At 47.6% G+C, this 27,707-nt stretch overlaps 1 protein-coding gene across 1 annotated transcript; it reads left to right on the top strand.

The window, feature by feature from the left end:
- Positions 1 to 26,671, top strand: scfd1 (sec1 family domain containing 1). The gene is made up of 25 exons (XM_084438736.1): positions 1 to 39; positions 854 to 924; positions 2,164 to 2,252; positions 2,861 to 2,951; positions 3,913 to 4,035; positions 4,792 to 4,879; positions 5,008 to 5,097; positions 5,857 to 5,912; positions 8,877 to 8,962; positions 9,740 to 9,839; positions 10,653 to 10,792; positions 11,675 to 11,765; positions 13,033 to 13,106; positions 13,305 to 13,386; positions 13,904 to 14,000; positions 14,186 to 14,256; positions 17,027 to 17,106; positions 17,341 to 17,403; positions 17,591 to 17,666; positions 18,067 to 18,120; positions 21,651 to 21,703; positions 24,100 to 24,133; positions 26,002 to 26,067; positions 26,184 to 26,252; positions 26,396 to 26,671. The coding sequence occupies exons 1-25, from the start codon at positions 9 to 11 to the stop codon at positions 26,423 to 26,425; spliced, it is 1,905 nt and encodes a 634-aa protein (XP_084294862.1). The 5' UTR covers positions 1 to 8; the 3' UTR covers positions 26,426 to 26,671.
- The last annotated feature ends 1,036 nt before the right edge of the window (positions 26,672 to 27,707 follow it).

Below are 27,707 nucleotides of genomic sequence, written 5' to 3'. Positions count from 1 at the left end.
CAGACAAGATGGCGGCGTCCGTTCGGGAAAAACAGACAGGTTTGTCAATGATCGTTTATTCATTTGTTTTGCGAAAACAAACAGTTGTACAGGCGTGGGAGAAGGACGTCTGGCCGTACATTTCAAAATCGTGTCTAATATATTAGCTAGAAAGAGTTGTCAAACTCAATGGGTTATTCATCACTAGCTAGCTGATCATCGTTATTTGGCTACCCAGCCAGGCAGAGCATAGCTAGTATTGAATGATGATTGAATGATGAACTGGACAACTAAGGTAGCTAGCCAGCAAACCAGGAACCGGCTAGCTAGATATTGTTGGGATTAACCTGATTCATAACCAGCCACCCTGGTGCGTTTTCTCATAACGGCGCCTATGGAAATAGGCTATATTAGCTAGCTAGTCAGCTAACCTGCTGCCCATGGGTATAATTTGGTGGGGCTACCGTTAGTTTCGTTAGCTAGATAAATATCACTAAATACCGAGTATAAATGTAAAAATAACTAAAGTTATCATAAGTCAGGGAGTCTGTGTGGCGCTAGCTAGCTGTGATGCTAAAGTGAATTGTTTCTAACGTTTACCGTTACATATGCACAGCATAGAAGCCAGTATGTTCCCTGCGAGGTTGTTAAACCTAAGAAAAAAACTCTTTATCGTAGTAAAGTTGAACCCACGATCTCTTACGCAAAGCTGAATCGGGATATTGACACAATTGTGAAGAAAGAATCAATGACCACTGAAACATCCAACATTATCTCAAATCGGGCTTCGTGGAACACCCTCAGAAGCCTCATTAACTCAGTGGTATGTGTGTGTGTGTGTGTGTGTGTGTGTGTGTGGTTCTGTCCAAACCAGCTGCCCTGAAGCGCATGCTGAACTTCAACGCCCCTCCTCTGAAGAACGCTGCAGCCGAGCCAGTATGGAAGGTACAGGCCACTCCCACCAACATGCAGACAGTGTCATCATGGCTGTGTTCTGAATCGCATACTTCCATACCAGTGGTTCTTAACCTGGGTTCGATCGAACCCCAGGGGTTCGGTGAGTCAGTCTCAGGGGTTCGGCGGAGGTCAAGACACACACCCGACTCATATGATTCGTGATGACACGCCCCGCTTGGCCATCATTGGCTGCAGGTGACCACGCTACATCGATTGGCCTATCTGTGCTGCAGGGAATTTGGTGTGCTCAGTAGTCGACTTGTGACTGTCGTGATGGTACGTCGTGTGATTGTGAAAGGAACAGACTTTGTTTGCGAAAATGACATGAGAGTGGCACTTGCCATGGTGAAGCTGCGCATTTGTGAACTGGTCTCTGAAAGGCAACAGCAGAAGTCACACTGATTTGCAGTAAATATTCATTATTATGTTTTTGTTTTTGTGTGAAAATCATGTTTTGATGGTTTTGTTCTTTGAACACAGTGATGTTGATGCACGGTTCATTTTGTGCACCAGTAAAATATATACCTATGTTTTGAATTTGAAAAAATCATATTTTATTTTTCCAATTAAGAAGGGTTCGGTGAATGCGCATATGAAACTGGTGGGGTTCAGTACCTCCAACAAGGTTAAGAACCACTGTTCCATACTATATAGTACGCCAAAGAAGCATCTGTAATATGTCCCAATACATAGTATGCCACATGCTGTATGGCAAAAATACCAGGATGTTCTACTACATCCGATCGTATTTTGCAGTATGCAAGCCAGCAGGCTTTTCTGGCTGTTCTGGCCCACAATCCTGTGCCCAGCAGAAATGTTGTCACATGTGAGTCGCAGCAGCTGTGGATGAATGTTGCTTTATGGACTGCGACGGATGTGATCACATTTCAAGCCGTAATGTTATGACAAATTGTAATCCAATTGTATGCGTACTGCATGCAAAGTACACATTCTTAGGGCAGCTGTAGTACGTATTAGAAGAAAAAAGTAGAAGTATGCATTCGGAACACACTGCATGTCTTTGACATGAACTCCTCCATTGCTTCACTGTTAGTGCGGTGTGCAAACCTCATCCAGGAAACTTGTTATACAAAGGATGCTAGAAATAAAAATGACCAATGCCATACTTCACTCTTAGACTGACTTGATTTCATCTGTATTAAGTTAATGGGTTCACTGTTTACAAATATAGCAACAGTTGTTTATTGTTGTTTTGCTGTGGTTTAGGTGTTGATTTACGACCGGTTTGGCCAGGACATCATTTCCCCTCTCCTGGCGGTGAAAGAGTTAAGGGACATGGGAATCACACTGCACCTGTAAGTGATTCACCTGGTTTACAGTTCCTAGTTCCAGCAGTGACTGGCACACATAACCAAAACACCTGCTAGCTTCCTCCCAGATATCCCCTGTGTCCACTGAACCACAGAGAAATTGGAAACCTTTAAGCGAGATCTTAAAATATACCTTTTTAACATTGCTTTTACCATGTCCTTCATAGGTGTTACACACTGGTAGTGTACCTGTGTGTACCAGTCCACCTTCAAGTCACATCCATGAATAGAATAGAATGTTTATTTTGCTATATATAACCAGTACAGGTACATTGGAATTCTTGATATCACTTGTCCTTACAATATCTTATCAGCACTAATCAATTCTTCATTCCGGTTCCTAGGTACGCAACTAGACATGAGAAGGTTCCCAATCTGGCAATTTACTATCTGTAGTCTAGCAGTCTATCAAATTGACACTCATCTATGTATTCCATCCAGTCATGGATGACAGTGACCATAATATAGGCGGTACAATTATTAAGATGGGGACATGGTTAAGAGCTGCTCTGTGTGTGTGTGTGTGTGTGTGTGTGTGTGTGTGCGTGTGCGTGCGTGCGTGCGCGCGCGCGCGTGCATGTGTTTCTATCCAGGCTGCTGCATTCAGACAGAGACCCAATCCCTGATGTGCCCGCCATCTTCTTTGTGATGCCCACAGAAGAGAACATCGACAGGATATGCCAAGTAAGATTCCTGAGCTGTGTTCGAAACCGTCCACTCACTCACTGTTCCCTATGTGTTGTTTGTCATATATTGAACTATATAGGAAACGATTAGGTTCTCAGACCCTACACGGAACATCAAAAGCGGACGCACCCAGTATCACGTAAACAAACAGAGCATTCATGGCAGCAAGTTGAAATGTATTCACTCAAGTAGTATCAGTTTTGCTCTTGCAAGATCATTTTAAATCCCAATTAAATTGGTGAAATTCTAATGATGTGCAAGTGTGGTTTTGTCCACTATGCTGCTAATACCAAGTTGCACAACAAGCGAGTAACGTTAGCTCACAAGCACCAGCTTATAACGGTAGCAATCGGTGGCTAAAGCAGTTATCGTTGGTTAACGATTGTTCCTTTAGCCGATGTCGTTGTCTCGACACGACTGCATTGCATTGTGATATACGGGAGAAATTGTAGTGTAGAGTTCTGTTCACTAGAAATCACTGTGAATTGTGGGTATTTTGTAGTGGACTTAAGAATGAATGAAATTAACTGTTGAGAATTCAGACACTAGAAAAAAATTGCGGACACACTATATAGTGTACTATATAGGGGACGGTTTGGAACACAGCTCTGGTCCTGAACACATCATACAGTAAGTAAGCTTCCTGTACACAAGACATCACATCAGCATGAGAGATCAGGAAAACTCCATTATGCTTGCCCTTCACGGTACCTCTCTGAAGTTACCTCTTTGAACTTACCTCTCTGAAGGTACCTCTGAACTTACCTCTCTGAAGGAACTCTCCCAGGGACAGATGAACCCTTGGTCCCAGATAAGAAAACTCTGCCTTTGGAGAATGATACAGATTGAGGATGCTTTGTAGACTAGACTAGCCTTAACTAGGCCCAGGAGACTGGCCCAGTTTGTCAATGTTTGTAAACAACTTCGGTTTTCTATTATTGTTGTTTGTGTGTGCCAGGACCTTCGTAACCAGATGTATGAGTCCTACTACCTGAACTTCATCTCAGCCATCTCCAGGAGTAAACTAGAGGACATCGCCAGCGCTGCTCTGGCCGCCAACGCAGTCAACCAGGTCACCAAGGTCCGTCCACACACATAGTAACATAGACATACATGACCTAGACATGCATAGATGTCAACCAGAAGCCTATACTATGAAGCAGGATTTGGGGGTTAGCGAGCTAACTTCAGGTTTAACACTGGATAGACTCACAAGTCAATCTCTAAACAAACAAAAAAATAAAATAAAATCTCTAAACACTGCACGCAACTAGAGACACTGCAGAACCAATCCACCACCTTTAGGGCGGTCCTTCCTAATGGGGCGGTGAATGTTTGGTTTTGATTCTCCACTCCAGTTTGTTTGGAGGACATCATTTATGGTAAGGCTGGTCCATCACCCTATTGGAGATGTAGGCAGTGGCTCTGATTGGTAGCGTCGGTTTTTGGCTCTGTTCTAGCAACGATTTTCACTGGAGATGTCTTCAGACCTTCGGAGGCGAAGACCTCAAAAATCTGACATCGCAAGACTAAACCCTGGGTTTTCAGTGTCACGACAGTGGTTCACTCGTCACCGGGGTATACCAGGAGGCCGGCTTGTGTCTACCCTTGCTGTGACAATGGAAGGCTTAGTGAAGCCAGCTAACAAAAAGATATCCTGGGTACATTGAATTTGCTTTATAGTATAGGCCTCGGGTTACCTACCAGTGCTACCACTGATCCTCACAGCAACACAGACCTAAATTGGGCTAGACCTGTGTGTCACATATGGTTTGTATAGGTGTATATTAGGTATAGTCCCAATATATTGTGTCTGTATGTCTGTCTGTCCTCCAAGGTATTTGACCAGTACCTCAACTTCATCACTCTGGAAGATGACATGTTTATCCTCTGCAACCAGAACAAGGAGCTCATCTCCTACCATGGTGAGCCACACACAATACAGCCTAGCGGCTAGGCAAAACACAACGGATGAAGACATAGAGCTAGACCTAACTTTAGTTAGCTTCCTGATTAATTCTGTTGTTGTTGTTGTTGTTGTTGTGGCTTACAGCAATCAACAAGCCAGACATCATGGACACAGACATGGAGGCCATTATGGATACGATAGTGGACAGTCTCTTCTGCTTCTTCGTCACTCTGGGTGAATTCAAATACTCTCACACACACACACACACACTAATTGCACACACTCTCTAGGGCTGTCACCTGAGCTCAGAAATGATTTTTGACTTTCTCTCTTAAATATTTTCAGAAAATTTAATATATTCGATTATTGGTATTATAATTTTGTATAGAAAATGATACATATTATAGTAGAACTGTTCAGTACCAGTTCTAACCACAAGAGGGTGCCTATTGTCAAGCACAAACGGTAACGTGAACTAATATTTTGTGTCTGTTTTGTGGCAGTTTTTTAACCATGTTGAAAAGAATTAATACTAATGTAAATGTGCTTTGGTATGATTAGAAGATGGGCAGGACTCCAGAGACTGTGTGACGCGCACTGTTTTGCGGTAGCCTACTAATCAAATCTATATTTTTAAGATCGATTATGCATTTTTTCCATAAAGTCGACGACTAGTCGAAGTTTGAGTATTTATTTGACAGCCCTAACATTCACACACTATACTCACTCTCTACTTGCACAATACCTACTCCCTACTCACTCTTTAAACACTACCCTTTAAATCCACTAGGTGGCAACACTACCTTTATTTGATTAATACAGCTTCACAGCAATAGTATGAAAAGATGGAGGCATTGGAAAGGCAATCATGTTGGGATTTTGGATACATCAGAAACCCCATCTTAACGCCCACTTTATCCACACTGGTCACATCATCCCAAACCACGCTCAGTCACCCCTGCCCTTTCTGACAGATCAGGTATGTTTTCACAGGTGCTGTTCCCATCATCCGCTGTCCCCGTGGCAACGCTGCAGAGATGGTAGCCGTGGTGAGAACCCTCTTTTCACTCTCTCTCTCATCTGCTCTGTTTGAATGGCCCTTCTCAGACACTGTGTGTTAGAAAGAGCCTGTAGTCCCTCCCCTCTGTCCTATGTGTGCACTCCTCTCTACTGATTTAAAACAAGATTGGTGAAGGTATAAGTTGATATCTGTCTCATTGCCCCTCCTCCCCCCTCATGCTCCACCCGGAGCTCCAGGTGGAGGTTGTCTGGAGACGGGTGGGCTGGGAGATGGGCGACCGGACCTGGAGTGAGTGCCCAGGTCTGGGGGTACGGGAGTGAGTGCCTGGGTCTGGGGGTACGGGAGTGAGTGCCTGGGTCTGGGGGTACGGGAGTGAGTGCCCGGGTCTGGGGGTACGGGAGTGAGTGCCCGGGTCTGGGGGTACGGGAGTGAGTGCCCGGGTCTGGGGGTACGGGAGTGAGTGCCTGGGTCTGGGGGTACGGGAGTGAGTGCCTGGGTCTGGGGGTACAGGAGTGAGGGTCTGGGGGTACGGGAGTGAGTGCCCGGGTCTGGGGGTACGGGAGTGAGTGCCTGGGTCTGGGGGTACGGGAGTGAGTGCCTGGGTCTGGGGGTACAGGAGTGAGGGTCTGGGGGTACGGGAGTGAGTGCCTGGGTCTGGGGGTACAGGAGTGAGTGCCTGGGTCTGGGGGTACGGGAGTGAGTGCCCGGGTCTGGGGGTACGGGAGTGAGTGCCTGGGTCTGGGGGTACGGGAGTGAGTGCCCGGGCTATTTTTATGAATCGCTAGTTGTGCTTCCATAGAGCGAGGGCTTGTTGTGGTTTTCACATGCCTCTGTAATATGATCTTTAGAAACGTCTTTAGAAACGAAATACAGCTTCCCCACTTGCTCCAGCACGCATGCACACAGCGTGCAGACTGGCTATTCTCCGTCTGTAGGCTACACTCGCGGCTCACATTCTCTACGATCGGCTTGTTAGTGACTGGAATATTGTGTGCAATATGGCTGAATATTTATTAGATTTTGAGGATATAGAAGATGACTTAGAATATGATGGAAGCCGATCTTAGCGTAGAGAATGTGAGCCGCGAGCGTGAACGAACACAGCAACGAAAGCATAACCTCCTGAACATCGTCTTGGGTGGAGCTAAATAAACAAAAACAACAAACAAACAAACATCTTTATACGTCACACAGTGAGTATGCACACATTACACAGTGTAGGCGACAATGCCGAGACAAACACGCGCACACCTGCTCTCACCCTCCCGTCCTTCCCCCAAGGGCAGCCAGGAGCAGACAGTAGGCAGCGTGTATGGGAGGCGCCCGTGCGCTCTCTCACCCTCTCTCTCTCTCCCCCTTCTCTCTCTCTCCCTCTCCCCCTTCTCTCTCCCTCTTTCTCTCTGTCTCTCCCCCTCTCTCTCTCTGTCCCTCTCACCCCCCCCTCTCTCCCTCTCCCTTTCTCTCTCTTCCCCCCTCTCACTCTCTACCAGGGGCGGCTATTAGCACAGTTGGTAGAGCGGGTCGTTCAATGATCGAAGGGTCAGTGGTTCGAATCCCAGCTCCGACTGTCCACATGTCGAAGTGTCCTTGAGCAGACACTGAACCCCAAATTGCTCCCAATGAGCAGGCTAGCTCCTTGCATGGCAGCTACCGCCATTGGTGTGTGAATGTGTGTGTGAATGGGTGAATGAGAGGCCATTGTAAAGTGCATTGAATGCCGCTCGGGTGGAAAAGCGCTATATAAGTGCAGTCCATTTACCACCCCCTCCCTCTCTCTCTCTCCCCCCCCCCCCCCCTCTCCCTTTCTCTCCCCCCCCCCCCCCTCTCTCGCTCTCTCTCTATCTCTCTGTCTCTTTCTCTCCGGATATGAATGTGCCTCTGGCTGACTATTGTTACCAAAATGAGTTGGAGCATGCAACACCTCTAGCGCCGCCTCTAGTGTTGACAGTCATTTAATATCTTCCAGCAAGACCAACTATGTGATATTTGACTGCAATAATGCTTTTCAGGGGAAGGACTAGGCCTAAGCATTTTTTCAGAAAAGTTTTGTTCCAGATCCTTTTTAACACCTCATTAAGTAAACATCTCTAGCCAGCACAGGTAGCTAGTTTAGGGAAATTAAAGGAGTAGTAAAGGGAAAATGCATGTTTAGCCCTGTTTTAAGGTTACTTATGATTATATACAATGGTTCAGATCAAAACGTTGACAAAACTAGCACTTTTGAGAAAGTCTGATAATTACTCTACCACCGTTTAGGTCATACTATGGATGTGGGTGGGCACCTTGAAAAATCGTTCAAAAACATGTTAAACTCTCGATTTCAAAGACAAGAAGCTCACCGAAGGGGTAATTGGTGTCCGTTGGTGTTCTGACATCAAATTTGCCGCAAAGTATGAATCCTGTAGAGTTTTATTGATCATTTTATGAAATCCATTGACTGTATGTATTGAATGTATTGACGCGACCGTTGTAGATATTTAGATCAATCCGCAGAGGGGATTCAGGAAGCGGAACTACTTACGGTAGCTATTGTTTATGTTGGTAGGCTACCTAGTTTGCGGAGGTTTACACACGTATGTGCTGCAACTAAATAGTTCTATGCTAAATATTTTAAAAAGCCTTTCCAGATGAACTAGAATCTTACTTTATGGCGAATTATATGTCAGAACGCCAACTAACACCTCGGTGAGTTTCTTGTCTTTTGAATTGAGAGTTTGTTTTTGAAAGATTTTTCAAGCTGCCCACCCACATCCATTGTATGACCAAAACGGTGGTAGAGCAATTATCAACTTTCTCAAAAGTGCTAGTTTTGTCAAGATTTGATCTGAACCATTGTATATCATCATAAGTAACCTTAAAACAGGGCTAAACATGCATTTTCCCTTTACTACTCCTTTAACATGTTAATTAGCTATGCCATAAAAGTTAGCTACATTAGAGATGTTAACTACATCAGAGAAGATGTCTAACTCTGTCCTTCTCTGTGTTCCAGAAACTGGACAAGAAGCTCCGTGAGAACCTGCGTGACGCCAGGAACAGCCTCTTCACCGGAGACAACATGGCCGCCGGGCAGTTCAGGTATGCCTCAGAGCAGAGCGTGCCGCGCTCTCACCATAATGGAAAAAAGTTTTTTAATACAGCGTATCAAGACAACAGATGTGTTTTGGCCATTGGCTTTTGTAGCCGTCTCTCAGATAAGACGAACTAGGAGCTCAAATGAGATGCCAGAGGAGCTGAAGGTACTTAGTCCCTTTTCATCCTGTGCGTAGGCTAACTTTGGAAAGCCTATGCTCCATTCCACCCGACAAACTCATAAGCTACAATTGAATAGAATAAAAAATCATTGTCAGAACTCATAAATATGTCTGTTGTGCCGGGCGCTGCGCCCTGAGCTGGGACTGAGAGGAGGAGGACGGAGAGCAGCCAGCCATGATGGCTCCTCCGGGACCACATCTCCCAGGATTCATCTCAAACCTGTCTCTGTTTCCAGTTGTGGAGCACAGAGCCTAGGGAGGTCCGGGATCGATTAATCATCCTTTCCTTTCATCGGTCTGTCTCCATCCCTCCCTCTCTCTGTCTTTCTTTTCCCCAATTTTCTCTTGCTCTCTCTTTCTCTCTCACAATCCATTTTCACTGCTCTGTTTCTCCTCCTCTGTTCCCTGTCTCCCTCCCTCTCTGTCTCTTTTCCCCCTCTCTCCTGCTATCTCTCCTTCCCTCTCCCCGCTCTCTCCTTCCATCCCCCTCTCCTTTCTCTCCCCATCTCCTTCCATCTTGCTATCCCTCTCTCCCTATCCTGCTCTCTTTCTCCCCCCCTCCTCCATCTCTCTCTCTCTCTCTCTCTCTCTCTCTCTCTAGTTTCCAGAGGCCACTGTTTGTTCTTGCTGACCGAAACCTGGACCTGGCCACTCCCCTGCACCACACTTGGACCTACCAAGCTCTCATCCACGACGTGCTGGTACACACACACACACGCACACACAGATCTGTCAATACTAGATACCCTCCGTCAGGGTGGGTGGGCGGGGGGGGGGTAGCTTTATAGGACAGGCAGTCTCGGGGGGTGGGGCAGAGGTTCTAGCAGGCCGAGGAGCAGAGAGGAGATGCTTTGTGAAAGCAGCAGACGGGCTCTGGAGGGGCTGGAGATCCGTCATCCCAGACAGGACCCGCGGCGGGAAGCTCAGACACCCACCTGGGAGGAGGGTCTGGTGATAGGTATAGCAGCCCCAGCGCTCTGACCCCAGCTGGGGAAGCTGAAGGAGGTTCGAGCGGCTCAGTGTGTGTGCGTGTGTGTGTGTGTGTGTGTGTGTGTGTGTGTGTGTGTGACCACCGCCAAAGGGTTCATCATCCTCTAGTCTCCTGACTGGTTTCCTGCCTTGTACACCGGCTCACACAGGCACACACGCACACACACACACTCCAGCACTAACCCTGCTGTGTTCATGACAACAGTAGCTATTGTGCTTGTCGAGGCACTAGGAAGACGGCGTGATGTCAGTGTTGGACCCAGATGTAGTCTGTCTGTCTCTGCATGATCAGGTTGTTTTTCCACCGCTGTGGGACGACGGTGTCGCCCTGCCAACCAGCGTCCCGCCTCTTCCAGCACCGAGGAGTTATAGGAACCTCCGTACCATGACTCATAAAAATACTATGTCCCCATTCGCCAGAAGCCATTCTGTTGACTTTCTAACCGTGTATATGTCGTAGCAGTGTTTTTAATTATGTGCGTGCGTGCGTGCGTGCGTGTGTGTGTGTGTGTGTGTGTGACCAGGACGTGCACCTGAACAGGGTGAGTCTGGAGGAGTGTGTGGACGCCGGAGCGTCCCCTACAGGAGCCAGACCAAAGAAGAAGAACAAGAAGAGCTACGACCTCACCGCCGCAGACAGGTTCTGGCAGAAACACAAGGGCAGGTGGGTCTCACACACACACACACACACACACACAAGGGCAGGTGGGTCTCACACACACACACAAGGGCAGGTGGGTCTCACACACACGCACAAGGGCAGGTGGGTCTCACACACACACACACAAGGGCAGGTGGGTCTCACACACACACACACAAGGGCAGGTGGGTCTCACACACACACACACAAGGGCAAGTGGGTCTCACACACACACACACAAGGGCAGGTGGGTCTCACACACACACACACACACACAAGGGCAGGTGGGTCTCACACACACACACACACACACACACACACACAAAGGCAGGTGGGTCTCACACACACACACAAGGGCAGGTCAGTCACAATCTTACTGCATACACACACACAAGGGCAGGTGGGTCACATACTGCATAGACACACACACACGAGAGCAGGTCGGTGGACAGTCACACACTGCATACACACACACACACAAGGGCAGGTGGGTCGCACACTGCATACACACACATACACACACAAGGGCAGGTGGGTCGCACACTGCATACACACACATACATACAACACCCACAAGGGCATGTCGGTCGACAGTCACATTCTGCGCGCACACACGCACACAAGGGCAGGTCAGTCTTACTGTGCACAGACACACACACAAAGGCAGGTTGGTCACACTTTTACTGCATACACACATACGTGCACACACCACACAGATACACGCACACACAAGGGCCGGCCAGTCACAATCTTACTGCCTGTAAGGGCAGACCAATCAGACTCTTACACCGTGTTGTACACACACCATTTTGTACAGGCATCTTTTTAGCATCCTTGTATTCAGCTGTGTTATGATTGGCTGACAGGATTGTGTGTGTGCGTGTGTGTGTGTGTGTGTGTGTGTAGCCCGTTCCCAGAGGTGGCGGAGTCTGTTCAAGAGGAGCTGGACACCTACAGAGCCCAGGAGGACGAGGTCAAGCGTCTCAAGAGCATCATGGTAGGACACACACACACACACACAGTGCGCACACCATACAAGAGCACCATACCATTAATATGTGTTTAATGGATGCAACAGTAGCATCTTGGAGTGTGTTATTTTGGCAGTAACACACGAGAGTCCGTGCTATGTCATGAATATGGGAGTAGCTGTGCTGCACTCAGAGGCACGAGAGCGCAGCTGGAGGGTCATTTCAGATGGTGATCATATTCCCTTGAGGAACAGCGATGCCATCCAATAGTTAACATGGGTTTGGAACTGTAAGTAAAATGGAAAGCGACAGCTACCTATTCTTTCAGCAATGTTTCCTCCCCCGGGATACGACCTAGCAACCCAAACAATGACCCATAGCAACCCAAGCTACAGTAATTCCATACTGTACTTGATATTGCTAGCTAGCCAGGAACGAAGTGTGGCTAGTACTGGCTACACATTTGCTATGCAACATATCAATTGTCCAGTTGTCAAATCTAATTGCCAACAAGCTGTTTATGATAGCTAGACACCCTATTGTCCCCGAATCAGTAACTTTTTTCCACATCAAATCTGTGCTTTCAATATCGGTACATTCAAACACTGCTTCAAGTACATTAATTGCGAGTTGAATTGCGTGACGGGATGTGCCGATAAGTGAAGTGACAGGGATCTTGGACCAGGCTCTTGGACCACAGGCTACAGACCCTGCCAGTGAAGTCCAACAAAGTGTCGGCATACATCCAATAGGTGGTGCTATAATACCACCCATAACGTATGTCTATATGTATGTCGTATATGGTTGTATATGGTCACCGAGTCAGTAAGTCTTGCATAGCCAGACCTATCTCCACACTTGTTTACTCTGGGCCAGCTTGGATTCAGCTAGCTTGCTTGCTGTGAATGCCAATTAGCTAGTTTACAGAGCTCTCTAGGTAAAGAGATATTCATCCCCCAATTAATGTAGTAGTTTGGTGCACTGTAAGCAACGCCAGACACAGTACTTCCGCAGCCTGCAATTACAGAGAGAGCTGCAATTACTAGTCTAGTGCATCACTCACTGATGCGATGTTCAGGAAGTTTGTTTTGAAACATTACTAGCAAGGAGGAACAACAAATCAGACGTGTTGTAGCAATCGAAAGCACACAGCCTGCGGCGCAGTGATACATTTACAGGTGATTTAACCATTGTATCATATATACACACGGTTCAGAATGCCTCGTCCAATCATAACGCGGGGTCGAAAGTACCTGTTGTATAATTAGATTTCAACACCAAGCTGTCCTACAGGGACTAGAGGGGGAGGATGAGGGGGCCATCAGCATGCTGTCAGACAACACGGCCAAACTCACCTCCGCTGTCAGGTAAGCACTCTCATCCCAATCACAACAGTGATCTCAGTGATTTAATAATAATACCCTGTTTGACTGTTTGTGCCGTCATATCCATGTCATGTTGTCACTCCTCATTTTGTCACACTCTATACTCATGTTATCACTCATTCCTCATGTTATCACTCCTCATGTTATCACTCTCCTTATGTTGTCACTCTCCTCTTCCAGCTCCCTGCCTGAGCTGCTGGAGAAGAAAAGGCTGATTGACCTCCACACTAATGTAGCTACTGCTGTCTTGGACCACATCAAGGTTAGCATAAAGCACAGTCAATTCACTCTGGTACTGATCAACTACTGGGAGTAAGGGAACACCATGACTAGGTTTGATTGACAGCCCCCTTATTTAGCATTAAGACAGGGAAATCGGGAAATAGAGTGGTGATGTTGTCATTTTGTAGGCTGAAAAGTTTAAGTTTAGTCAGACCTCACCACTCTACAAATATATACGGCAAAGAATATGTATGGAAATGTCACATGCGTGAATGAGAAAATAAATAAAAAGAAATGTATAAATACGGAATTCAATTCTAAGGGAATAAATACTGAAATAAATACTGGAATTAATGAATGAGACAATAAATAAACATAATGTTACATACATTTATATCAAATTCGAGCTATATATTTACTGTGGGCATTCATTTATTTTTGGCATTTTTTGTAATGATATATGTTGTAATAGTAATTTAGGAAGTGGCGAGTTAGAATGACATCACCTGTTGTGAGACACTGGTGTGTGAGATTGTGTTCTGTACCCCGTCGCTCAGAGCCGTAAGCTGGATGTGTACTTTGAGTATGAGGAGAAGCTGATGAGCAAGTCCACTTTGGACAAATCTCTCCTGGACATCATCAGCGACCCAGACGGTACGTCTGCCTGCCTGCTAGCCTAACGTCTAACCCTAACCCAGAGTCCAGTGAAGTCTGGTGTAGTTGTTGGACACAAGGCCTGCTGCTAATTTAGCCCCATTTTGAAATGATTGCCTATGAACAATACATTGACTTCTAATTAATGTTTACTTGTGGTGAATGTTTTGTTTATTGTTTACCAGCGGGGACCCCAGAGGATAAGATGAGGTTGTTTCTGATCTTCTACATCACAGCCCAGCAGCCCCCCTCAGAGGTAAGACCTTACGACCCCTAACCCTAACCCCCCCCCAGGTCTCAGTTCAACTATACCCTCCTACCCTAACCCTAACTCCAGGTCCCAGTTCAACTATAACCTCCTACCCTAACCCCAGGTCCCAGTTCAACTATACCCTCCTACCCTAACCCCAGGTCCCAGGCCAACTATACCCTCCTACCCTAACCCCAGTCCCAGTTCAACTATACCCTCCTACCTTAACCCTAACCTCAGGTCCCAGTTCAACTATACCCTCCTACCCTAACCCCAGGTCCCAGGCCAACTATACCCTCCTACCCTAACCCCAGTCCCAGTTCAACTATACCCTCCTACCTTAGCCCTAACCTCAGGTCCCAGTTCAACTATACCCTCCTACCCTAACCCCAGGTCCCAGGCCAACTATACCCTCCTACCCTAACCCCAGTCCCAGTTCAACTATACCCTCCTAACCTAACCCTAACTCCAGGTCCCAGTTCAACTATAACCTCCTACCCTAACCCCAGGTCCCAGGCCAACTATACCCTCCTACCCTAACCCTAACCCCAGGTCCCAGTTCAACTATACCCTCCTACCCTAACCCCAGGTCCCATTTCAACTATACCCTCATACCCTAACCCCAGGTCCCAGGCCAACTATACCCTCCTACCCTAACCCTAACCCCAGTTCCAGTTCAACTATACCCTCCTACCCTAACCCTAACCTCAGATCCCAGTTCAACTATACCCTCCTACCCTAACCCCAGGTCCCAGGCCAACTATACCCTCCTACCCTAACCCTAACCCCAGGTCCCAGTTCAACTATACCCTCCTACCCTAACCCCAGGTCCCAGGCCAACTATACCCTCCTACCCTAACCCTTGTAGTCAGACTTGCCTCAGACCTGCTGCCAAAACCTTGAGGTTCCACCCCTATCACGATTCAATCATAAAGTAATTAAAATGTCTAAGTTTGTCTCCTCTGTAGAGTAGTTCATGTATATAATGCTTCTGGAGAACTTATAGAATACCAAGCTACCCTGAAGATGGCTCTTTTGAGCTGAAACTCGTCAACGTCGTTCAACATTTTTATGTCTGCCACAGCCATTGATTAATAAAGGAACTGTGTGCCTTGGATATTCTTTAGGTTATCCGGAAGTACTCTAGACATTGAGCTAATCTGCAGACGAGCTTAGACATTTTAACTACTATTGATCTAACCCGTCAGAAAGAGCACCTGATAGTTCTTTGTATGATTGAGGACCCACCACCACGCAGTGCTCCTGTCCAATCATTTCATCCCAATTCAATCACTTTCTTTGACCTAATCCGTCCCACACACCCTCTCCTGCCTCTGGTGCCTGTCCCGGAGCCACCCCTCCCCAGCCTCCCGACCGTCCCCAAACACACCCCTATTCCCCAGCCCCCCAACTGTCTCAAAACCCGCCCCTATTCCCCAGGGCTTGTAGACCACTGACCACCACCTCCCAAGTCCCAACATAAGTCATATTCATCATCCTGTCCTCTCCAGATAGTATTGAATAGGGCTTATTGTGTGGGTCTGCCAGATGTGACACATGTAGGACCGGCTCCAGGAACACTGCTGCTTCTGCTAACCCGTCTGTGATGTCCGGGCCAAACACTGTGACTGCAGCCGCTCCACGTGTGGGTGTGTGGGTGTGTGGGTGTGGGTGTGGTGGTTGTCTGCTGGCTCTGGACGTGGCAGTTCTGGGACGAGGCCCGAGGCTAAAGCTACCGCTGGAGTGTGCGGCGCACGGGTGTCAAGCTTGGAGGATCACACTGTCCCAGCTCTGAACTACGATTACACTCCCCCAGTCCTAACCAGACGATTACACTCCCCCAGTCCTAACCGGATGATTACACTCCCCCAGCCTTAACCAGACGATTACACTCCCCCAGACCTAACCAGACGATTACACTCCCCCAGTCCTAAACAGATGATTACACTCCCCCAGTCCTAACCAGACGATTACACTCCCCCAGTCCTAAACAGATGATTACACTCCCCCAGTCCTAACCAGACAGACAGCTTGAGGATCCAAAATGGATCTCGGTGCTTTGTGTCTGTATGGTGCGGTCGAGCAGCGGTCGAGCAGCGGTTGAGCGTGCAGGTTGTGGTTGTTGAACCATGCTATGTCCTCCTGGACCCTGCGGTGCCCTGGGCTGATGGATGAAGTCAGGCAGGAAATGGACTCTACATCTGTGGGGTGTGCTGTTTTCATCCCCCTTTCAGCTCCCTCCTCCGGAGAGACCAGTTCCCTCCCTCCTCCCTCTCCATCACACTCTCTCTCTCTTTCTCTCTCTCTCTCTCTCTCTCTCTCTCTCTCTCTCTCTCTCCCCCTTTCTCCCTTTCAGTCCCCACATCTCTCTCTCTCCCTCACATTCTCTCTCTCGTGCTTTCTTTCCCTCTCCATCATCCTTCCCTCTCTTCCTTGTCCTCTTCTCTCCCTCCTGCCCCCCTGCTGTGAGGGCCCGGCCAGGCATGGTGTCTGTCCTGAGCGATGTGGGGAGGTGATGTCACTGAAACCCCCCGGGCTGCTGTTGTGTAATACAGGCTGGGGGTCAGTGTGTAATACTGCTCTGTGAGGGTCTCCCCCGGGCTGCTGTTGTGTAATACAGGCTGAGGTCGGTGTGCAATACTGCTCTGTGAGGGTCTGTGGTGTGTGTTACTGCGCTGGTCTGTAGTGTGTGTTACTGTGGCAGAGAGCAGGCCTGACTGGTGCTGACGGTCTGTGGTGTGTGTGTGTGCGTGCGTGCGTGCGTGTGTTACGGCAGGCCGACGTGGAGCAGTATAAGAAGGCTCTTCTGGATACTGGCTGTGATCTCTCCCCCCTCAGCTATATCAGGCAGTGGAAGTGAGTACAGTGCTATGGGCTGGACACACGTTCCATCACACTTCTTAAAACAAACCCTCACATTTCACAAACACAGGCACATTACTCAACGTTTTCTAAGTGCGTCTGACATTTAGATACAAACATAACCCCAACTAGTGTCCAAGAACAAGTTCAGTGTCCAAATTCCAAATGTGATTAGGAGATGTTTTTTGTTTTTTTTTCATTTCTCACTCGTGGATCTCTTGTTTCCAGGGCTTTCACCAAGATGGCGGCGACGCCAGCTAACTATGGCAACAGTGGCGTCAAGCCCATGGGGTAAGACCAGCTCTGTCTGGAGCACTGCGCCATTCCGTCACTGACTGTCAACACCAAACACATAATAGTTCTTAGTGTTGGATATTCTAGATTCCTGCTTCTGAGTACTAGCGCCACAGAATTGAATCACAGTCCATTCATAGTCCTGACACCCAGACTAACCCTGCACTCCCCCCTCCTCCCACAGACTGTTCTCCAGGGTGATGAACTCCGGCTCCCAGTTCGTCATGGAGGGCGTCAAGAACCTGGTCCTCAAGCAACACGTGAGGAGGAGGAGAGGGAGGGAAGAGGAGAGAGGAGGAGGGAGAGAGAGGGAGGGATGAGGGGTGAGAGGAGGTGGAGGAGGGAGGGGGATAGAAGAGAGGGAGGGAGGGGGAGAGAGGAGAGGGGAGGGAGAGAGGGTGGAGAAAAGAGAGGGCGGGAGGGGAGGGAGGGAAGGAGGGGGTAGAGGAGGAGGGAGGGGGTAAAGAACCCGGGGCCTCATTTAACAACCATGCATGAGGTGTAAGCACATATCTGTGTATAAATCATACATTTCCTTGAGTGTGCATAAATCTCAGCACAGCCATGACCATGCGTGATCATAGTGCCAAGTGGAACAAGGGAACTGCTGGTTGTCAAGCACATCATATGATGATAAAACAACAACACGTTCTCTTCCAGAACCTCCCGGTCACACGCATCCTGGACAACCTGATGGAGATGAAATCTAACCCTGTAAGTGTGTGTGTGTGTGTGTGTGTGTGTGTGTGTGTGTGTGTGTGTGTGTGTGTGTGTGTGTGTGTGTGTGTGTGTGTGTGTGTGTGTGTGTGTGTGTGTGTGTGTGTGTGTGTGTGTGTGTGTGTGTGTGTGTGTGTGTGGACATTCCTGCAGTATCTGTGTTATTACTCCAGGAGGTGTGTGTATGAGGGAGCAGTGATGACAGACAGTGCTAGCTACATAAACCTCCTGACAGGATCCTACTGTCTGCAGTCAGAGAGATATGCATACCTCCATCCATCCCTTCCACCATCTTGGCCCTACCATTTATCTATCTATCAATCCTTCCATCCATCCATCCCTCCTTCAATACCTCCTATCTGTCCATCCCTCCCACTCTAACCTCCGGCTGGTGAGGTGTTAACCCTCTGTGACTAGTGTCAGATGTCTTTGAGGAAGTCAGGGGCTGAGCTCGCTGAGCTGCTTCAACAATTCCACTGCTCTGACTCAATGCTTCTAACACCATCAGGAATACAGGCTAGTGTGTGTGTGTGTGCATGTGTGTGTGTGCGTTTGTGCGCATGTGTGTGGCACTAAGCTCCTTGGGACATACCTGTGTGTGTAGTGCATTGGTGCCGCCAGCAGTGCATTCCTCTGCTACAGATTAAGGACGACTACACACACATACACACACACAGAAAGTCCCTTGCTGCCCAGGTGTGGTTATTGGTTGCTGATCTGGGGTCAGGTTTCAGGTTTAACACTGTGTGTGTGTGTGTGTGTGTGTGTGTGTGTGCGTGCGTGCGTGCGTGCGTGCGTGCGTGCGTGCGTGCGTGCGTGCGTGTGCGCGCATGTGTGTGCGTGTGTGCGTGGTTTTACGCATTCTATATCTCTTCCTCCCTCTCTCATGTGGACCCATATTAGCCAGTGTGTGTCTCATCCACTAGTGCAGTGCAGGCCTTTAGGCCGAGCCAGGGGATTTCCCCCGTGTGACCATCGGTGTGACCAGTGTGGTTCAGCTGCTGTGGTTCTGCTACGGTGGACCAGCCGGCTCCCAGTGGTGAAGATCTAACCCGGCTCTGGAAACAGAGCACCTACCAGAGCCTCTACTGGACCTCCGCTCTCTAGGAACCACAACAACGCACATTCATACACACCAACACACACACATCTCAGATCAGCATCTTCTCTCTCTCTCTCTCTCTCTCTCTCTCTCTCTCTGTCTCACACACACACACACACACACATACATACAAACTTACGCATACACGCTCTAATTATCTCTCCCTCTAGCACACACACACACATACAGATACACACACACACACACCCTCACCACTTCACTCTCCGCCTAGCCCTGGGATGTCTGTGGAGCCTGGGGGATCCTATTACTGTCACACACTCTCACACACACCTTTGCTATCGTGCCTCTCTAAACACTGCAACGGACATAACAATATTATCATTTTCTCAGCTCCTGGAGTTACAGGAGTTTTTACCTGTACAAAGATGCTTTTATTCTTTTAGCTAAGGAGAGCGAGAGAACAGAGGGAGGGAGGGAGGGAGAGGAGAGGAGAGTGGGAGACATTGGGCTGTGTGTGTGTGTGAGAGAGAGAGAGAGAGAGAGAGAGAGAAAGAGAGAGAAAGAAAGGCACGAGGGACACCAGTCCTACCAGTGTATTGTGAGTTGTGATACCAGAAGATTTGGATTGAACTCCCCTTCTCTCTTCTCCTCTCCTCCTCAACTCCCCTTCTCTCTGCTCCTTTCCTCCCCTCCCTGTCTCTCCTCTTCCATCACCCCCCCTTCTTTTCTCCTCTCTTCTGTATTCCTGTGGGCTGAGAAAGACGATAGCACAAAAATCTGGAGCATTCGGTCCTGTAGAGAAGGCAGTGGCTCCTCTTTCAGCGGGCTGACTGGGAACTATTCAGTCCTGCTGGGGAGAGAGGGATGCAAGCCAGGACAGAATACCGTGTGTGGGGAAGAGAGGGGGAGACTTGGCACTGGACAGGATGGATGAGGGGGGGGGGGTGGATTCAGGGGCAGGTCTGGGAAGTGTGTAAGTAGAGGAGGGAAGGGTAGATGATAGGGTTAGTTTGTACCAGAAGTGGTGGATAAGGAGGAGGTAGTCTCGGCCCTGACTGGGCCAGCTACAGAGAGGGAGAAGTTGGAGGGGGGGGCAGCGAGGATTAGGGGCGGGGGAGAGAGGTGAAAGGAGAAGGCGGAAAGACTATTCCAACTCCAAAAAGGATGGATGAGCTGAGAGAGAAAGAGAGACAGAGACAGAGAGAGCAGCCTCTGGAGTCAATTATGGATGTTGTCAGGGTGATGGCCTGGGAAGAGGGAGGCTCTGTTGGAAGCAGGCAGCTGCAGGTGTTGTCGGAATATAATACACACAGTAGCCTGTAGTCAGACACCGATGCTACATTGTAGTCCTACTCTACCCTACCCCTACCCTACTCTAGGCAAGGCAAAGCAATTTTATTTGTATAGCACATTTCAGCAACAAGACAATTCAAAGTGCTTTACATGAGACATTAAAAGCATCAAGACAACGTGCTACCCTCACCTACTCTACCCTACCCTACTCTACCCTCATCTACCCTACATTCCCCTACCCTACTCTATCCTCCTCTACCCTGACCTACACTACTCTACCCTCCCCTACCCTACTCTTCTCTACCCTCCCCTACCCTCACCTCCCCTACTCTACCCTCCCTACCCTACTCTACCCTCCCCTACCCTCACCTCCCCTACTCTACCCTCCCTACCCTACTCTATCCTCCCCTACCCTCACCTCCCCTACTCTACCCTCCCTACTCTAATCTTCCCTCCGCTCCCCTACTCTACTCTTCTCTTCTCTACCCTCCCCTACCCTACTCTTCTCTACCATACCCTCTCATACTCTACCCTCCCTACCCTACTCTACCCTCCCCTACCCTACTCTTCTCTACCCTCCCCTACCCTACTCTTCTCTACCCTCCCCTCCCCTACCCTACTCTACCCTCCCCTACCCTACTCTTCTCTTCTCTACCCTACCCTCCCCTACTCTACCCTCCTTACCCTACTCTACCCTCCTTACCCTACTCCACTCTACCCTCCCCTTCCCTACCCTACCCTACCCTACCCTACTCTACTCTACCCTACCCTACTCTACTCTACTCTACTCTACTCTACCCTACCCTACTCAACTCTACCCTACCCTACCCTACCCTACCCTACTCTACCCTAATCTACTCTACTCCACTTTAACCCTCCCCTCCTCTATCCTGCCCTACTCTTCCTTACCCTACTCTACCCTAATCTACTCTACTCCACTCTAACCCTCCCCTACCCTGCCCTTCCCTACCCTGCACTGTCTACTGGGGTCCTATCTCTCAAAGCACCAAACGTAGCAGTAGAATCTCCGCAGAGGAATTTCCTGCAACAGGATGATGTAGTTTGCTATCACCGTGTGATGTGTGCATGTTATGAATCTCTTATAGATGTGTTTTAAGATTGTAACAGATGTTTCAGATGATGTTTGCTAATCCGAGTGTCCCCCTTGCAGGAGACTGATGACTACAGGTACTTTGACCCCAAGATGCTCCGAGGCAGTGAGAGGTGAGACATAAGCAGGGGTCCGAAGGGTGTTGGTACTGGGTCTGACCTAGGTAGATACTGGGACTGACCTAGGTAGATCATCATCATCATCATCATCGGCTCATCCACAGACGGGCCTCCCTTCTTTGTCTCCAGTTATCCCGGTCCTCTACACACCTGGCAATCTCATTGGTGGTCTCCACTCCCGCATTCATCTTAATTATGTCCACAAATGTTTTGGTAGGACGTCTTTGCGACTTGTGTCCACGCCATGGCGATGGCTCCCATAACAGCAGCTTGCTGGCCGGAAGCTCACAGTGTCTGTAGCAGTGCCCTGCCAGCCTCATTCTCCTTGCTGCTATCTTCCCAGTCACCCTTGGCCTCTCTGTACAGATCTTCAATACTGGTGTGCGCGTTATGACTTCTGTCCAGTGCTGCACGTAGCATTCTGGTGTAGCATCCGTCCAGCGACCTCTGCAGGGAGTGGCTCAGGGTCCAGCACTCACAGCCATACAGGAGAACGGCCTCCACGGTGGCGTGGAGTTTGGTTTCATGGGGGAGGTTGCATTTCAACATGTTGTTCATTCCGTTTAGAGCTCTCCACGCGAGTGCCTTCCTCACTCTGAGGTCATGCTCCGTTGAGTTTACCCAAGAGCCCAGATATTTGAAGTCCTCAACCTCCTCCAGAGCAGTACCTTCAGCTGTCATTAGGGGCAGATGTTCCGGGGTGATGATCTCAGTTTTCTTGGCGTTCAGTCCAAGACCCACCTTGGCACATTCCTTTTCCACTCTGGTCAGGAGCTCTTGTGCTTTCCTCACGTGGTTAGATCAGGCTGATGTCATCGGCATAGTCCAGGTCTGTTAGGACTACAGCGGGATACCTTCTCGACCTCCTAGGTGTTATAGTGAAGCCGAGATCCTCCTCCCTTCCCTGGATTGCCTGCCTCAATGCGTAGTGCAGAACTATTATAAAGCGCAAGGATGCAAGGGTGTCCCCTTGCAACACTCCCGCCATGATGTCAAAACCCTCCTGTTCAAATATATGGTCACTATAATCCGAAGTAAATTGCAGGGAACACCATAGGCCTTAAGGATTTTCATCATGACACCTCTGTATATTGAGTCAAATGCCTTTTTGAAATCAATAAAGCACAGCACCGCTGTCATGTTGTTCTTCTTTACCTCCTCAATGATCCTCCTTAGGGCCAAGATCTGAGCTACTGAGGACCTCCCCTCTCAAAAGCCATTCTGGTTCTCTCAAGTGTGGGTCGATGGCACTCCGTAGCCTGTTAAGTATCATGCGGTTGTACATCTTTGCAATGATACAGGTCAGGCTGATGCCGCGGTAGTTGTCCAGCTTTGAGAGATCCCCGGATTTAGGCACTGGGATGATGGTGGAGAGAGACCATATATCAGGCTTGTTATTTTTCATTAGGGCAAGGTTACAGATGTCCAAGATGATGTCATCAAGGTCGCAGTTCTTAAAGACCTCTGGGGGAATGCAGTTCTTAAACCTCCATGTATCGTTGCTCCCCTCGGGCTGTCTCCACCCTGCGCACCTTTTCAATCAACTCTTCCTCTCTGATCTTATCATAGGAATCAAAGAGCTGTTGTTTTGCCTCATTCATTGCTCACCACCTGCCCATAGTCTTCTCTTGGCCAAATCGTTGGCGAGCCTTCTCACTCTTTCCCTTGCAGCTATAACCTCCGGACGCCTGGACCTTGGGGAAGCTCTGATCCTCTCCACCACTGGCACGCACTCCCTGGTGCTGCTACAAACCGATCGTACATTGCATGAGGACCTTCCTCCACATCCAGCAGTTGAAACTATTTCTCACCTCCACTACTGGTTGAAGGATGTTGGTACTGATACTGACCTAGGTAGATACTGAGACTGACCTGGGTAGATACTGGGACTGACCTAGGTAGATACTGAGACTGACCTGAGTAGATACTGGGACTGACCTGGGTAGATACTGGGACTGACCTAGGTAGATACTGAGACTGAACTGGGTAGATACTGGGACTGACCTGGGTAGATACTGAGACTGAACTGGGTAGATACTGGGCGATGAAGGGTATTGTTACTGGGAATGACCTAGGTAGATAATGGGTGATGAAGGATGTTGGTACTGGGATTGACCTAGGTAGATACTGGGTGATGGAGTAGTGATGAACATCGCTAGTGTTTGATGCAGCGGTACAGGCCTGTGAATCTGCTGTACAGAGAGACACCAGAGGACAGGTTTAGCACGGCTGGATGTGCTGACTCATGTTGACTGTTACACTGTGGAAGAATGTGAGGAAGTTAATCTCTCCACTCTGTCTATTTCTCTCTGTCCATCTCTCTCCCTCTCTTTCTTTCTTTCATCTCTCTTTCCATTTTTATTTTTCTCATCCTCCTCTTCTCCCCTCAGCTCCATCCCCAGGAACAAGAACCCATTTCAGGAGGTGAGTGCACTCTCACACACACACACACACACAGCCCCAACATACATTTTAACAATCTATTTATGTCCACATAGAGAATAATTCATACAGGGGCACAAATACTAGAGGTGCAGTCAGTATGCAATCACAATTCATGGACCAGCAGCATCACTTTCTTTTTCACACATCTTTCAAGGGTACAAGTAGCAGCATTTCTGCTATATATGGCGGCTGCCTATGACAGCAGAGACATAGCAGTACTTAGCAATGCGTTTAAGCCTCTTTTTGGGCATCCCCAGTTGTTGGAACCGTCTTATGACCAACATGTGTATGTGCTAGGCTGCCAAATATGAACACAAGTACACACTACATCTGTACCCTAGCTCTGAGATGATATTCAGGAGAAGTTGGTACTTAATGACCTTGGTCATGAAGGCTTCCTCTAGGCTAGGGTCAAATGTACAGGCTACCTCCAGAACAAACACCTCTCTGGAGACTTCACTGACTTCAACAACATCTGATGTACAGTATTAGCAGACCAGTGTGTAAAAGTGGCTGGGTTACTGCAGAGATGGAACATGGTGGGATTGACACAGGGATGTTTGTACATTCTCGCTGAGGTTGGAAAATCAGATATGTCCTTTACTATCAAGTCCACTATTTGGTCATGATGTGCTATATACTGTACATTCCTTTGTGAGCATAACAGCCATTCAAGATGTGTGACATTCACACACACACACAGGGCCTGTGTAAGCCCTAGTAGCAGATCGCTGGCCTGGCCTAGCCTGGCCCCTGAGCTTAAGGTGTTAGTGTGTGGACATATCCTCATCCTAACCTCTCCAACCTGGGCAGGACTCTCCATCCTGCTTCCCTCACTGGCCCCATCCCCAGGTGGTTCAGCTCTGCTCTGCCCCCCTCGTTCACCACCTCAGTCTTATTCATGATCTGTCAATGTCAAAAGTCAATGTTTTGGTCTAACATGTCTTAAAGGAGTACTAAAGGCAAAATGCATGTTTAGCCCTGTTTTAAGGTTACTTATGATCATATACAATGGTTCAGATCAAAACGTTGACAAAGCTAGCATTTTCGAGAAAGTTGAAAATTGCTCTACCACCGTTTTGGTCATACAATGGATGTGGGTGGGCAACGTAAAAAATAATTCAAAAAACATGTTAAACTCTCAATTTCAAAGACAAGAAACTCACCGAGGTGTTAGTTGGCGTTCTGACATATAATTCGCCATAAAGTAAGATTCTAGTTAATCTGGAGAGGCTTTTTTAAATATTGAGCATAGAACTATTTAGTCGCAGCACATACGTGTGTAAACCTCCGCAAACTAGGTAGCCTAGCAACATAAACAATAACAATAGCTACCGTAAGTAGTTCCGCTTCCTGACTCCCCTCTGCGGATTGATCTACACATCTACAACCGTCGCTTCAATACAAGTCAATGGATTTCATAAAATGATCAATAAAACCCTACAGGATTCATACTTTGCGGCGAATTTGATGTCAGAACACCAACAGACACCAATTACCCCCTCGGTGAGCTTCTTGTCTTTGAAATCAAGAGTTTAACATGTTTTTTAAAGATTTTTCAAGGTGCCCACCCACATCCATTGTATGACCAAAACGGTGGTAGAGCAGTTATCAGACTTTCTCAAAAGTGCTAGTTTTGTCAACGTTTTGATCTGAACCATTGTATATGATCATAAGTAACCTTAAAACGGGGCTAAACATGCATTTTACCTTTACTACTCCTTTAAGACTGAAAGTGTGTGTTAAAGAATTTACTGGTATGTGTTGTATGTTTAGAGCACAATTGAACAGCTATGTACAGTAGGTGTGTGTGTCGTGTCATCCTGGTGTTTCTTCCTCTGTCCCAGGCCATAGTCTTTGTGGTCGGAGGAGGGAACTACATTGAATATCAGAACCTGGTGGACTACACCAAGGTACGTTTATGGTTCAAATCCCTCCTTTAACTAGATGTGTATCCGTCTGTCTACAGTATGTCTGTTGGCCTGTATTTGTCTGTCTGTATCTTACTATTTGTATATTTTCTTTCTAGTCAAGGCCAGGAAAGAGAGTGATGTATGGATGCAGTGAACTCTTCAATGCCGGGCAGTTTATCAAACAGGTACAGTGCAGTGCTGTAAACTACAGTGGCTGTCATACTCAAACCCTTGAATTGATAAGGGGTTTTAAACAGTGCACTGCTAGTTGGATGAGAATGTGTCTTCTTCATGATTGTTTTTTCATTGTTTTAATTTCTCTCAACAGCTTTCTCAACTTGGCCAAAAAAATAAATAAATACAAAAAAGTCAAGAGCATAACAGACCATTGCTCTTGGATTCCACTTCTCTTGAAGACTCATAGACCACCCTCTACATCTTCTCTATGCCCCAATCCACTTGCTGAAAGGCTCTCTGAATGAATCCCTGAATGACTCATTTAACGACTCTGATATTCCATGTTTTATAATGTGTATGATACTACTTACATTGTTTGTCTAACCAATTTGCTTTACACTCGTAACAATAAAAGTTTGACAGTCTTACTTGGCACAGCATCACTGTCTCAATGGAGTGTTTGTTATGGGTTTGTACTGAAGTCACAAGTATGTAAAATGTTTATATAAACATTGCAATACAAAGCAATAATTGTATCAATTAAGGGCAACCAATCACCATCACCATCCACCCTAATGTTTAACCAATCACCATCACCATCCACCCTAACGCATAAAGGACTGGTTCAGTATTTAGCATTATAAGCCATTATAAAGCATGAATTACGACTTCACGAGCAGCATTAGAATGAAAATACTTCTATGCTAAATGATAAATAAAACCCGATACAAATCATACTTTGCGGCGGTTTTTATGTCAGAACATCAACTGGCACCAGTGACAGTTTCGGTGAGTTTATGGTGTTTTTTGAGCAATTTTGTATATGCACCTAGAGATCCATTGTGTGCATTAGCGGTGACATGTCATATCTCGAGAGTGCAAAGTTTTTCGAAGATTTGATATGGGCCGTTGTATTTGATCATAAATAACTTCATAACGTAGCTTATAATGCAGAATACCGAACCGATCATCATCCACCCTAATGCTTAACCAATCTCCATCCACCCTAATGCTTAACCAATCACCATCCACCCTAATGCTTAACCAATCACCATCACCATCCACTCTAATGCTTAACCAATCACCATCACCATCTACCCTAATGCTTAACCAATCACCACCACCATCCACCCTAATGCTTTCTTGTTATACAATATGCTCATTTAATTAATTGTATGTAACTTTTAGCATATCCAGGCTAGTCAGTTAAGAACACATGATTATTTAAAATGACGGCCTGACCATAGTCTCCTCACATCATATCTTCTGTGGTCTCACTTAGGAGGAGATACCGTCACACCTTGTTGATCTTCTCCTCTGTTGATATCGTCCTCATCTCAGCTGACTGTTGCTTGTCTGGAGCCAGGAGTCAGCACGTGCGTTAGAAGCTGAAGCTCTGTGTCTCTCTTAGCTAGCTAGCACTGACCCAGACAGACTACTCAAGCTAACCTGACCCGCACAGA

This window comes from Borostomias antarcticus (assembly GCF_949987555.1).
Source record: "Borostomias antarcticus genome assembly, chromosome: 5".
Classification (NCBI taxonomy): Eukaryota; Metazoa; Chordata; class Actinopteri; order Stomiiformes; family Stomiidae; genus Borostomias; species Borostomias antarcticus.
The sequence above is the reverse complement of the archived record's forward strand: the minus strand, read 5'-3'. Positions and strand labels throughout refer to the sequence as shown.

Coding starts and splice junctions, on each gene's coding strand:
- scfd1 (XM_084438736.1), top strand. CDS start 9: ATGGCGGCGTCCGTTCGGGAAAAACAGACAG. Junction 14,001..14,185: donor CATCATCAGCGACCCAGACG/GTACGTCTGCCT, acceptor ATTGTTTACCAG/CGGGGACCCCAGAGGATAAG. Junction 26,253..26,395: donor CCGGGCAGTTTATCAAACAG/GTACAGTGCAGT, acceptor TTCTCTCAACAG/CTTTCTCAACTTGGCCAAAA.